The sequence below is a fragment of the Arvicanthis niloticus genome, chromosome 1 (assembly GCF_011762505.2).
Source record: "Arvicanthis niloticus isolate mArvNil1 chromosome 1, mArvNil1.pat.X, whole genome shotgun sequence".
Taxonomy (NCBI): Eukaryota; Metazoa; Chordata; class Mammalia; order Rodentia; family Muridae; genus Arvicanthis; species Arvicanthis niloticus.
Window position 1 is genome coordinate 162849739 of NC_047658.1, and position 13094 is coordinate 162862832.

A 13094-nucleotide genomic window follows, 5' to 3' on the forward strand; every position below is an offset into this window, starting at 1 on the left:
AAAATAAGTCTTATACGTCAAACCTACTTAAAACCAGTCCGGGATTATAGCTGCACATGTGAAAAGACAAAACAGGGAAGCTTCTAAAAGAAATGTAGGACCATGTTTCCATGATCTTAAAAGCTGACAGACATCTCAGGACTCAAGGGCCCTAAATACAGTGGGAAATAAAGTTGGAAAATAAACTCATTCTGCTGTATAAAAAGCACTTGGACTGTGTCCCTTAGCAGAGGTGGCAGGAAGCATTCTATATCTGAGTCTCTAGCAAGCACTGGGCACTCAGGCCCATGAATCTCTCTGCTCCAGCATCTACCTGGGAGGGTTTTCTTGTGCTTGAAGTGGCATAAAGGCATCTAGAGTAGGTTTGGTCTGCACACTGCAGCAGCCCTGAGTGACAGCGTGTATCACTGTGATTCCAACAGCCCCGAAGCTGAGCCTGGAATGCAGGATTGACGTCCTCTTCCTGCTGGACAGTTCTTCGGGCACCACACTGGAGGGCTTCCAGCGGGCCAAGACCTTTGTGAAGCGCTTCGTGCAGGCCGTGCTGAGTGAGGACTCTCGAGCCCGTGTTGGGGTAGCCAGTTACAGCAGGGATCTGATGGTGGCAGTGCCTGTCGGAGAGTACCAGCATGTACCAGACCTGGTCAGGAGCCTTGACAGCGTTCCCTTCAGTGGTGGCCCAACTCTGACAGGGAGTGCCTTGCTACAGGTGGCAGAGCACGGCTTTGGGAGTGTCAGCAGGACGGGCCAGGACAGGCCACGCAGAGTAGTGGTTCTGCTCACTGAATCACACTCCCAGGATGAGGTGGCTGGGCCAGCAGATCATGCAAGGTCCCGGAACCTACTCCTCCTGGGCATGGGCAGTGAGGTCGTGCAGGCAGAGCTGGAGAAGATCACAGGTAGCCTGAAGCATGTGATGGTCCACACAGACCCTCAGGACCTGTTCAGCCAAATTTCAGAGCTGCAGAGGAGGCTATGCAGCCAGCCACGGCCAGGTAAAACTGTGCAGCCTAACCTAGGGCTGGCCTGTCAGCAGACAGGTCCGTCTGTCTGTCTATTTTGGCACCACCAGCCATTCTTTTCTCCAATGCCTGTACTGGGAACTAGAATGAGGGCCTGAGTGTAGAACTCTGTGGGGACTTCTTGTGAGGACCGGATAAGACAAGCCTATGCCTGCTCAGCATGTCCAAGCATATGCCTGATTATAGATATCGTTACTAATTACACTTGATCATTGTTATTAATCTTAAGGAGTTCTGAGTCTTACCAAGCCTGCTTGAAAACAGCAGTTTTCTGGCCTCTTTGATGGTAACTCATTAAAGAGACGTGTATTCTTGGAACACACGTGTGTACTCATGCGCACACACTTGAATACAAACAAAGCGAACATGTTGTAAGATGATACCTACTCTGTCTACCTGGCATGTGCTGTAACATCTTTCTCTCATTCTGTTTCCTTATCCTTGAGGCTGATCTTGTGAGCAGCAGTCAGTGGTAGTCCTGGAATTAAGCAGGGCCGTGCAGGGGCTGGGCTAGTCCCTGAAATGTCAGAGCTGGAGCACATTTGTAATAGGGTACTTTGGTGCTTCCCTGGGGAGCTGAGTGGAAGAAACCTCACATGGGACTTAGCATCCCAGGCCATGTTACTATCCCCAGAGGTGAGAGTCCCCCTTCTGTAATGGTGGTGAGGATTGTCATTCCCCTTGTATCCTGTCTTCTAGGCCAGTCTCCTATGGCAAATGATTTTGATTTTGTTTGTATAGTTTGTGTGTGTGTATATATACACACACACACACACACACACACACACACACACACCCTATTGCAGAGGGTTCCTGTATCCATCCATTAGAATAGGTCATTGTTGCATTTAACAAACCAAAATAGATACATTATTACTTAGTAAAGTCTACCTTTGCTAAGATTTCCTTAGCTTTTAGCTGATATCGTCTTGTCCCCCAAACCAGAAATGGCCCTCACAGGACCGTTAATGGGCCTGTCTCCTCGTAGGTTGTGGCAAGCTCTCTATTTTCCTTGTGTCCGGTGTGGTTTTTAAAAGCTAACATTATCAGACCACTAGACCCTTTGACTCCGTATTTAAACCATCCCAGTGGCTCTCTGTGTGGCTGAAAGAAACCGGAGCCCCTTCCACCTGCCTGGCTGCTGCTGTCTCTGCAGCTCCCACACACTGGAAGACTGAGGAAGATGCCTCCCTGCTTAGAGGCACCCTGCCTGCCCATCAGTGCCAGCTCACTGCTCCTCCAGAGCTAGCAGAAGTATCAGCTCCTCAGGGATTCCCCCAGCAGCTTCCCAGTCACATCTTGTCTTGCTGTCCCTCTAGTCCCTTCTTCCCCTGCTTTCCCACCATGGTGCTGACTCTGTTCCACATTTGTGTTCATTTCCTATCCATATGCCATAAATAACCACTCTGTAGATGGTGGGTATCTGCCTACTTAATATAATAGCAGTGTCCTGTGCACACTGGGCCGGCACTGCGTGGCATAAGGAGACAGGTGAAAGTACAACCATACCTGTTGCCATCAGGGCCTCCAAAATCCCATATGCTGGGTGCTTCTTTCAAAAATCAAAGGTGAGCCAGCAGTTGGCTTCAGTGCTAAGGCCCAAGGTAACCATTTCTAAGCTAGCAAGGATTAAAATTAAAAAAAAAAAGATGGGGGAGGGAGGCAGAGGTCAAGCAGCTCCCCCACTGGTACTTGTTAGAATTTATAGTTTCAAGCTTAGAAATTACATTCCTTCAATGGGCACTACAGCATGGCCACCCCTAGTGGCCATTCTCAGCAGAAGGCTGGAAATGTCATTAGGGTGGCCGTTTGTATTCACATCTCTATTCCAGGGGAAGGGTGAGCTGTGATTGTGAGGAAAGTGGATGCTACACGGGCAGTCAGCACACTGGCTGGCCTGGACTCTGCCTAGCCCAGAACAGCCAGATCTAGACAAGGGACCTATTCTGCTTCTCCTCCAGACTGCCAGGCACAGTCACTGGACCTGGTCTTCCTGTTGGACGCCTCCGCCTCCGTGGGACGTGAGAACTTTGCTCAAATGCAGAGCTTCATCAGGAAATGCACCCTCCGGTTTGACGTGAATCCTGATGTGACACAGGTTGGCCTGGTGATATATGGCAGCCAGGTACAGACTGCCTTCGGGCTAGACACCCATCCCACTCGTGCTGCCGTGTTGCGGGCCATGAGCCAGGCTCCCTACCTAGGGGGTGTGGGCTCTGCTGGCACAGCCTTGCTGCACATTGAGGACAAGGTGATGACTGTCCAGAGGGGTGCCCGCCCCGGTGTCCCCAAGGCCGTGATCATGCTCACAGGCGGGAGTGGGGCAGAAGATGCAGCTGTCCCTGCCCAGAAGCTGAGAGACAATGACATCTCAGTCTTGGTTATGAGCATAGGAGCTGTCCTCAGGGAGGCAGTGCGGAGACTTGCTGGTCCACGGGACTCCCTGATCCATGTGGCAGCTTACTCGGACCTGCGGTACCATCAGGACATGCTCACCGAGTGGATATGTAGAGGTGAGTGGGGATAAATACTGGTCCATTAGGGTTGACTTGAGACAGGACCTTTGCCTGAGCATTCACACGTGTTACTATGAGGAAGACAGCTCCCTCGTCCCCACTTGCATGTGTGAGCTTATGTGCTAAACCCTACAATCCCACAAAACTTCTCCAGTGTTACGGGTCATGTGCTAAGCTGTTGCTGCGGGGCCACGGGAGACACTGAGGTGTTAACCCAGCCCCATAGACTATGATTGAGCTGATCTTGGTTAGAACAGGGGCCTTTGGATCTGATGCAGGCCTGGGCTCATTCTTTGCAGAAGCCAAGCGGCCAGTCAACCTCTGCAAGCCTAGTCCATGCATGAATGAAGGCACCTGCATCCTGAAGAATGGCAGTTACCGATGCGAGTGCCGGGGTGGCTGGGAAGGCCCCCATTGTGAGAACCGTGAGTGGATCCCTACTGTTCAAGCATGGATGGGGGTGGTCTCCTTCATCCTGCCAAGTTCTACAGACTCAGCAGGAGGCAGGTTGAGTCATTCAATCATTTATTCATCCCCCTATGAAACACTTGGAAGGGTCTTACATATCTTAGGCATTTTTTTTATTTTTGTTTAGAGTAGGAGATAAGATCCGGGCTGTTGGATAAGAAAGGAAATCTGCCCCTATGAAGCTTCCATTTTGGGGAGGAGATAGAGTGATCAGTGCAACAGTATAGTGCATTAGAACATTACTATTGTAACACTGTTACTGCTCATACTACGAGAATGTTACACTAGCAGACAAGTGCACTGGAACAACCATGACAGCGGGAGGTGGGCCTTGGGTAGCAACAAAACGTGGAGAGATCCGGAGCATGGGGGACAGTGTCACAGGATGTGGGGCCAGAGTCATGTAGGTGGGTAGACACAATGTGGCAGCCAGCTGCATTCTTTCTTGAATATCTCTGGTGACGGTGATGTGAGCAGAACCGCCTGCTGGAGGGGAGTGAGAAAATGGGGCTTTGGAAGGAAAATAGCTATAAAAAGACACAAGTAGCAGACTGGGAACTCCTTAGGTCAGGCAGAAATCAAGACAACTCGAGTTATGGCTTTTCAGTCCTTGGTACACACTGGCTTCCAGTGGCCAAGGAGGAGGTGGGGCAGGTGGATGGGACCCTGTGACCTGACACCTTTCACTTGGGGATAGACTTGTCCAGTAAAAAGGACATGAAGTAGCTGAGTAGGCTGAGGCAAAGACTCAAATATCCTCAGAATTCATTTTCTTTTCCAGGCATCTTGAGAGGAGATGCCCCCATGACACGTAGCTTCCGCCAAGAGCCTGCAGTAAGACAACAGCCAACCCTCTCCCAGCAAGCTCCAAAGCATCTTGGAATCTGAAAGGCCCTGTCCTCAGCCAAGTAAATCTCCTGGGGGCCCTGGAGCGTCTGCTTCTAGCTCTAAGAGCCATTTTGCCCATAAGCCTCTGCCACAGGGGACACTGCTTAGGACAGTAGCAGCTGTCAGTCATTATGGTGATGTTGGAAATGCCTAGTGTGTCAGTATTTACCTCCTGTATCCCTTTGGACCTTGTTGAGTTAAGCTGCCTGTCACTTTTCCTGAGGATAAGAGGCAGGCCAAAGAGATCTGTTGACCTGCTTGAGGGTCATCACGGATGCTAGACAGATGTGGGTAAGGTGAAGATGCTTTGAAAAAGATGTCTGTCAGAGCTCACCACCTGGTGATTGGTGCAAAAGGTGGGCTTCTCCATTTTCCAAAAGACCGCTCCTATGGATTTAGTCTGAAAAGGGATCACGTGTCATTTGTGACTTTTTCTGGTGAGCAGATCATCTGTGTGTGTGTGTGGGGGGGGAGACCTGGGAAGGTCTCAGACAGCCATTTGACCAATCAACCAGTTTGTGTGTAGGGGAGGGGCATATTGTGAGAACAGCCATGTGTGATTGGTCTGGGTGCTAAGCAAAACGGCCTCCAGAGGGGCTTCCTTTCAGAGTTTACTCAGGAGAGTGTGGCAGTTCGTTGGCTACCCTTCTCTTATCGGTAGCAGTGATGGGCAGACTTTCTCAAACTCAGCAGGCGAGGGATGAGGAGGTGCCCAGGAGGTTTGCTTTCAAAGCTTACTGTGCTGTTCTGTGTTAATGTGTGTCCCACAGGCAGTCGGTAATGTTTCAAGACAGATTGGCCATTCGTCCATCAGGACGGTTTGTACCCACTGGCAATGAGGATTCTTTGGAATATCTTTGGCAAACTAGGTACTTAACTGCGGCGCTAACACATCATCCCTCCCACCCCCACCTGCGCTGTTTGAAGCAGGGTTTCCAGAAGAAGCCATTTGTAGAGCTTCGGGAGCTACAGGACAGCATCTGAGAAGCACTGGTAATGTGTATCTATGTGAGGCCAGTGCTGTAAACTCTGTCCGTGTTCTGTGCTCCAATCTGGCTGACTGAGACGCTACTCCAGGTTTGCAGTATGTTTTCCCCATCCCCTCCCCCATTTTTTCTTCACATTTACACTGGGATGTGAACGCTACATATTCTTACATTGTCACCACAGAGCAGTGCTGATGTCATCATAGAACACCAGGATTTCCCAAACTCCTGCACAGCTGTAGTCATAGGACCTTCCTGTAAACTCTGGTCTGTGTCTGTACGTTCGGTTTTCTTGTTACTCTACTCTACTCTGGGCTGTCAGCACCATGTTTAAGGAGTCCGAATTTGGTCTTGATTTCTAAACATAAAATAAAACATTTATGTTCTGAATGTCCTTAATCATTTGCCTAGGCAGGCTTCTTGGTATGGTTCTTTTTCCCAAGAACTGCTTAGGAGCTGTTTAACCTCCAGAGGGCTGGTTTTCAACCGTCTGCATGAAATCAGCTTCTGCAGATGCCTCCTGTGTGTGGAACCTTGTTAATTATACAATTAATACTCTCTTTTAGGTTACCAAATTAAGGAGCCTGAAAGTCTCTTGCTAGGCTTCCTTCTGTGGCTATGACAGTTTTTACAGTATATATTTTGAAGTTCAGTGTATAAATAATCAAGACCTTTGCTCCATACGATTCCATAAAATACAAGGGAAACCCAAAATACAATGAACATTTTATTTAAAAAACAAAATGTCTAACTCATCACTTGATAAAGGTCACCAAGTGTTTATGATACAGGAAATAAATGCCCTGGGATTAGAAAGACAATAATATATGCATAAAAATGTTCCGCCTTCAGAAACCAGTGTTAGATAACTGGTTCCAATGCTCAGAAATGGGGCAGGTAACAGATGAAATGTATCAACTTGTGTTAATGCTCTCCACAGAGAGACAGCACATTAAGACAGCACTGGCTGCCAATCTCACAGACAAGACAGGCTACTCTAATTCACTGCTGTTTTCCTTGCAAGGGGACCAGAAATTTAAAACATCTTTAAAATGGTAATGAATAGGTAATGAACTTAACTCTTTTCTTAAAAGTAGCCTTGCCATGGGCCAGAGTCTGTAAACACAGGAATTTTCCCCTCTATAATACAGCATTGTTTAAAAGTTTGCCTGGACTGGGGGAAAAGTCCTTAGTGACCCCTACAGGGTCAGTGCCTTAGCTTGGTTCCCAGTATGTCCCTCTGCTACTGGTTTCAGGATTCTAATGTTCTTTAAGATCGTCAAAGACCACACTGAGCCCACCCAGTGTAGAGGACAAACATGGGGGCAATGCATGATTTAAACCTTGACATTGCCAAATACAGGATAAAAGATAAGGGGTCAGAAATTTAGATTTTTCTTGTAACCAAAAGCAATGTGGCCATTTTCTCACTACCTAAAAATCTTGATGAACCAGTTGAGTGATGGGTGAAATCTTTAAAAAGAAAAGGGAAAGTACATTGTCTCCAAAGACGCCACCGATGCCGCCACTGTGTTCCCTTTGGCTTGAAGAGGAGACAGGGCTCTTAACCGAAGCTCCATTCACCGCAAGGCCATCCTTCCTTGCTTTTTCTTGTAAACAGACTCACCTTTCCTCAGAGTTGCTGTTTTATTGAAGATTTGACCGGAGCAGGATTGTCACCAAGATCCACAGTCACACAAGAGTCTTTAGGCAATTCTTGTTTCCTAACTGGCTCCCTTCTTCTCCCATTCCTACAGTATGGACACAAAGCACCCCACCCCCAAGAAAGTTATTCTTTGCATCTGCCTTCATATATGTAGAAAAAGGTAAGAAAAACTCTGAGCTCCAAAACAATCACAGACAGAGCTAGCCTCATCCCTGGGAGAGCCGAATGCTATGATCGATTAGTGATTTCTGCAGGAGTGAAGCAGTAGAGGCTTATGCAATTAAATGGATTTAATAGTTCACTATTGGTGAGGGTGTGGGTGTCTGACTTTTTCAGCATCTACACAGGATGGGAACAAAGAGCAGAGTTTGTCAAAGCCAACCTATCACTCCAGGTTTCTTACTGTACACCTGAGTGAGTTACGAATTAAGGAAGCTTCTCCTTTTGCCCTCGGGGAGAAGCTACGTCATGGGGTTAGGCCCTATTTTTACTTTATTGAGCCTTTTGTCACTGGCTTCTTTGGTTTCATGGTAAGAACCTTTTGGGTCCCTGGAATCTACTCCTGAGTGTTAGGGAGGTCATGGGTGGAGATGCCTTCAGGCTCATTGAGAAGAACACTTGGTGAATATAAGCACTTTCCTGGTTAATCATCGGTAAAGACTGAGCCATGGTGACAATCTGCTGAGAGCACACCTCCCACTCAGAGCTAGTACCAAAAGCCACAAAGCTCCATCTGCAGCCGAAGAGAGGCCGCTTACCTTGGCTTTCTGCAGGACTGTGCCTTTGCCTGTGACCATGACAGAAAGAGGCCTGTTCTTGAGCACAGATGCAGAGTTGACTGGCGTAGAGTCTGGCGGGGGGTTGGGGGTGGCAGCTTTGGGCTGTGGCTGAGAAGGAGAGCAAGGACTAACTCAAAGGTATATATATATATATATATATATATATATATATATATATATATATCTTCCACCTTTCCCAACCTGTGCCAGGAGGCCCTTTGTAGAGCTCAGAGGAGCCCCAGAGCCCAGCACTCACACGAGGGCTCATGTTGTCCAGGTGGGTGGTATCCACGGTGGTGCCCAGGGTTACGGGCCCAGCCTCTGCCTTCTTCAGGTTGTCCTTCACCTCCATGATGCTGAGTTCGAGGTCCACGCGCCTGCTCTCCTCCATCCGGCATTCCTCCTCTATTTTCTTCAGCGTCTGCTCCAGCTTGGCCAGGACCCCCTTATCTGTAGAGAGGATCAAGCTTGCTGCAGAGGACAGGGAACCATGCTGGGTAGAGGCAGGTTTCTTTGGGGGTTCAAGAAACAAATTATTATGTGGCAGTCTGAATGAAAATGACACCCATTGGCTTGTATGTTTGCTTGGTCTCCAGTAGGTGGAACAGTTTGGGAAGGATTAGGAGGTGTGGCCTTGCTGGAGAGGGTGTGGCCCTGCTGGAGAGGGTGTGTCATTCCTGATTAGTGCTCTCTGTGCTTTGTGATTCTGTCTCAGCATGTGAGCTTTCAGCTATCTACCTCTCCAGTGCCTGACTGCCTGCTGTCATAACCCCACCATGACTGTCATGGACTCAACCCCTCCAGAACTATGAACCTCACATTACATCCTTTCTTTCCTGAGTTGCCTTGGTCATGGTATTTTGTCATAGGAATGGAAAATTTACCAGCGAAACTGCTAACAGGATATACATTAAAAACCCACTGCCCTGTGCACAGTAAGTAGTTTCACTGCTGGGCAAACAGACTCTGTCCCAACAACTAAAGTGGAGAGACTCTGTCCCAAAGGCCTTCCTTCAATTGTCACACCAAAAGCTTCCCAGGAACCTGTTGCGTTTGTTCCCAAACCTGTTAGGCTGGTTGTGCTTGCTGGTGCAACTCTGTGATTTAAATATCAAATGAGATCCAGGTCAAGTAATTCTAAGAGGCCTCAGAGGTAGGCTGCTAGGAAACCTCCCATGGGCCATCTGTGACTGGAAGGCCTCAGATTTATTTACAGTTGTCATCGATTTTATGCACTTAAGACAACAGCCTGGAGAGTAAGCAGTGCACTGCAGGTGTGGTTAGCACAGGGATGACTTGGCACATCAGTCAGCTAACCCAGATCTCAAACCTACGCTCGGCGGCAACCTGAGAACAGCCTAACTACCTGCTGTCCCTTGGATCCCGGCAGAGACAGCCTCAGACAGCTCAGACAGAACCAAAAGAAGAGGGTCCTTTCCAAGGGTGAGGGGACTCAGGCCTAAGGATCCAGAGGCAGATGACAAATCCAGGTTTATTCCCTCATAAAGCCTTTGTGTGTTGAGACAAGCTTCTACCCTGACCTCCACCCAGAGGCCCCCAACCTGTGCATCTTAACAGGGTCTCTTTGAGCTCCCGCTTCTCTCTGCGGAGCTGAGCCAGGTGCCCTCGGATCTCCTCCTTACTCCTCTCCAGCCTCTCCTTCTCCTCCGTGTACCGCTTCACTTCCGCCTCTGTCCGGTTCTTCCCAAGTTTGATCTCTGCAGACCAGAGAGGGAACGCTTGTATCAACAGGAATGGGTGAGGGCTGGACCTAAGCCCTCACCCTAGATTTGGAGCCTAGGTAGAGGCAGAACACCCATGCTGGACACTAGCCCCACAGTGATGGGGTGAAATGTGTCCCTCACTTTTGTTGTTGGGGTGGTCCAGGGCAGGTTCCCTCACCTCTGTGAACCCATCCTCTCGTTCGAAAGAAAGGAGGTCAGGCTGACTCACCATGTCTAAAGTGTTAAGCCTGGATCTAGTCCATATACCTGCACTGGTCACCCTCAGCTTGTCCTTCACAGGTGGGCTGGCACTGATAGGGACAGAAGCCACAGTGTCTGGGCAGTTGGCCGGGAAGGAGATTCTTTGTTGCTCGGCCTGCAGCTTAACTGTGGTGATTCTCAGGGTCGGCTCGATGGGTTCTGAAGACGCCTGACCCTCTGGCTGCCTCTGTGCCAAGAGAAGTCACACACCACCGCTCTATGACTGCAGGGTTTGGCAAGGCAGCTGGTACCTGTTGGTGGGATGGTCTGTACCTGCTGAGCATCCAGGTCTCCTGGAGACTCTGTGTGGGGCTCCTCTGGCGTGGTGCCTGGCTTTGAGTCTGTTGCGAGGGTCTTAGCTACATCGTCCTGATGTGGCACTGCTGGGAGAGAGGCCTGCACCTGGACCTCACTAGTGTTGTGCAGGAAGGACTTGACGGGTGTGAGATCCAGGTATACTCGGTCTAGCTCACTCCCACTGTTAGCATCCATAGCAGGGGCAGCTTCCTCGGCAGGCTCCACCTACAGGAAGAAGTCAAGGGTATTTACTGTCTCATTCCCTTGGCTGTAAGGGGCCTCCAGTCGCCAGCCCCCCTCATGCTGCAGTTTCTTGGTGGCTCCTCCCCTTCCAGAAGAACCCTCTGTGGGTTCCTGGATAGGATGTCAGAGTCCAGAGGTAGAAGACTCAGAACACAGCATTCTGGGTAAAGAAGGAAGTAACAAGTCTTTCCACAGTGGGGGTCAGGATTGAGGGAGATGGCTAACTACCCTGGGACAACTACTTCATTCCAGAACCCTGCCGCCAGCATGCTTGGCCCACCTCAGCTCCCAACAAAGACTCTGCAGGCTCATGTGCCAATGCTTCCACCTCACACTACCCACCATCTATTCCCCACACCCAGCACCCAGCAGAGCAAATAACCAGGTGTTGTTTTCTAGATAGGTCTCCAGTTAGGTGAGCCCCATGCACAAAAGATGGCCCTGTAGGTGACTGGGAACTGCTTGTCTTGGGGACAATCTGGCCGTCTGTGATTGAGGTTTGGCAGAGCAAGGAGTGGTCAGCCCGTGCCCCTCTTCCCCCCAGCCCTACCCTTGTCCAAGTGCTTACCACCGCTGTCGGCTCTGACACCTCCACGTCATCATACAGATCTTCCTGGCAGTCCCGGCTGGGCAGGCCGTCGATGTATGTGTTGGGCTCTGAGAACTTTCTCTGCATCAGTCTGGAAGACATACGTGGGTGCAAAAAGCTTCCAGGTACCCGTAGAATCCCACCAGCCTCAAAGAATGCAGAATCAAAGTCCTGGGCGACACAGACCTGACGTAATGCCTGTCTCCTCCCAGCCAGGGCCGTCTTGTTTCCTTTGTTCAGAACTCTTGGGTCTAGATTTCCCCTCCAGAGAAAACAAGCTTCCCTACTCTAAGTCCTTCTCAGACTCCTCCAGCCATCTTCTAAGGGTTCCCTTTTATTATAGTGCCAGCCGCAAGATCCCAGGACATTTCACCCCAAGGGTGTGCCTGGGGCACCTCAGACAAGTTGGACCCCCATTTGATACATTAGGGAACAGGTGCTGTTTGAGGGTCCAAGCTGGCTTCTGGCAGCAGCACCTTGTCTAAGACACTCCTGCCCAAGCCTGTCTGCTCATCTATAATGTGGAAGCACCTATCTCACCTGCATATCCCAGAGTGGAGATCCAGTGAGGAGTCTAGGGGAAGGGCAAGGGGGAGTCAGGAAAGGCACCTCCTCTGTGCTTGAGAGCTAGAAAGTATCTAATTGTAACAGGCCCTGGGGCTAGCTCCCTCTGGGTTTCCCTGAGGATGGGCCATGCAGCTTCCCGGCCCTGCTTTGCACCTCTCTACTGCAGGACCAAGCAGGACTCAACTGACCCTGTGCTCCTGGTGAGCATGCTGCCCCACTACCCACTAGGTCCAGAAGCAAGGCTGGATTAAAAGACACGCAAGGAAAGGCCTCTTCTTACTCACAAGAGAGAGGTTTTGGCCGCACTCACAATACAGGAAACCCTTTCGGCATCCACATAGTCGTAGGTGAGCTCCTCTGGGTCTGTCTTGGAGCCCGACTCTGAGAGCAGGAGGCCTAACCAGTGGCCCATCTCCTCTGATGACTTGGCCTAGAAGAACATGCAGAGTCATGAATCAGGAAGGAGTGCTATCCTGGCCAGGACAGCTCACTCTGGTCCCTGCCATGAAGCATGAGACTAACACAAGGCACCCTCAGTTTTATGGGCACACTGTGTGTCCAAGCAAACCTAAACAGCATTTTGTGGCAGTGACACCATGGTGCCTCAGGGGCACCTCCTCATTGTCACCATGGTGATAGCTCAGTGACACACTCCAGACACTGGTGTGGAGCATCACACGGGACTGTAGACATGCGTTTCCAGAAGCTGATAGCTACATTCTCAAGGTAAAAACCATGAAAGATTATCAGGAGCTATCAATTAGGAGGTGCTAAAACTGTTGGTTACTGAATTCCTGTATACATTTTAGGCTGACTCTTCCATGGACAGTAATTGTCCCTTTTATCATCTTAACCCATGCATGGAAGACTGCCGAGACACTTCCTAAGAAATATCCATGTCCAGATTTATTTTTATGACACCAATAAAGTTGAGGAATCTGAAAGACCTAATACAAGAACAAGAAATCCTAATTTACTGACTGGGTCCCAGCAAATCTGGTGTTTCCTTTTAGGGTGATAGTGCATCCCAATAAACTGCAGACACTGGACATTTCTACTCAAATGCCAATATTATTTTTTGCCTTCAT

The 13094-nt window shown here is 49.5% G+C and overlaps 2 protein-coding genes across 8 annotated transcripts in view; one reads left to right on the plus strand and one right to left on the minus strand.

The window, feature by feature from the left end:
* Positions 1–6279, plus strand: part of Vwa2 (von Willebrand factor A domain containing 2) — a 43080-nt gene extending 36801 nt beyond the window's left edge. Inside the window, exons 11-15 of one of the 2 annotated variants that reach the window (XM_034524204.2) lie at positions 423–995; positions 2984–3535; positions 3838–3963; positions 4788–4914; positions 5665–6279. In XM_034524204.2, the coding sequence (XP_034380095.1) occupies positions 423–995; positions 2984–3535; positions 3838–3963; positions 4788–4894 (1358 nt within the window). In that variant the 3' untranslated portion in view covers positions 4895–4914; positions 5665–6279. Of the gene's footprint in view, positions 1–422; positions 996–2983; positions 3536–3837; positions 3964–4787 lie in introns of both variants that reach the window. The other variant, XM_076925639.1, reaches the window with a different exon arrangement.
* A 315-nt stretch (positions 6280–6594) lies between these two features.
* Afap1l2 (actin filament associated protein 1 like 2) overlaps positions 6595–13094 on the minus strand; it is a 99947-nt gene continuing 93447 nt past the window's right edge. For 5 of the 6 annotated variants that reach the window (XM_076925625.1, XM_034524121.2, XM_076925593.1 and 2 more), the window contains 8 exons: positions 12291–12436; positions 11419–11530; positions 10584–10832; positions 10317–10497; positions 9888–10043; positions 8582–8775; positions 8305–8433; positions 6595–7631 (listed from right to left, as the gene is read on the minus strand). In XM_076925625.1, the coding sequence (XP_076781740.1) occupies positions 7605–7631; positions 8305–8433; positions 8582–8775; positions 9888–10043; positions 10317–10497; positions 10584–10832; positions 11419–11530; positions 12291–12436 (1194 nt within the window). In that variant the 3' untranslated portion in view covers positions 6595–7604. The remainder of the gene's footprint in view (positions 7632–8304; positions 8434–8581; positions 8776–9887; positions 10044–10316; positions 10498–10583; positions 10833–11418; positions 11531–12290; positions 12437–13094) is intronic. The other variant, XM_076925603.1, reaches the window with a different exon arrangement.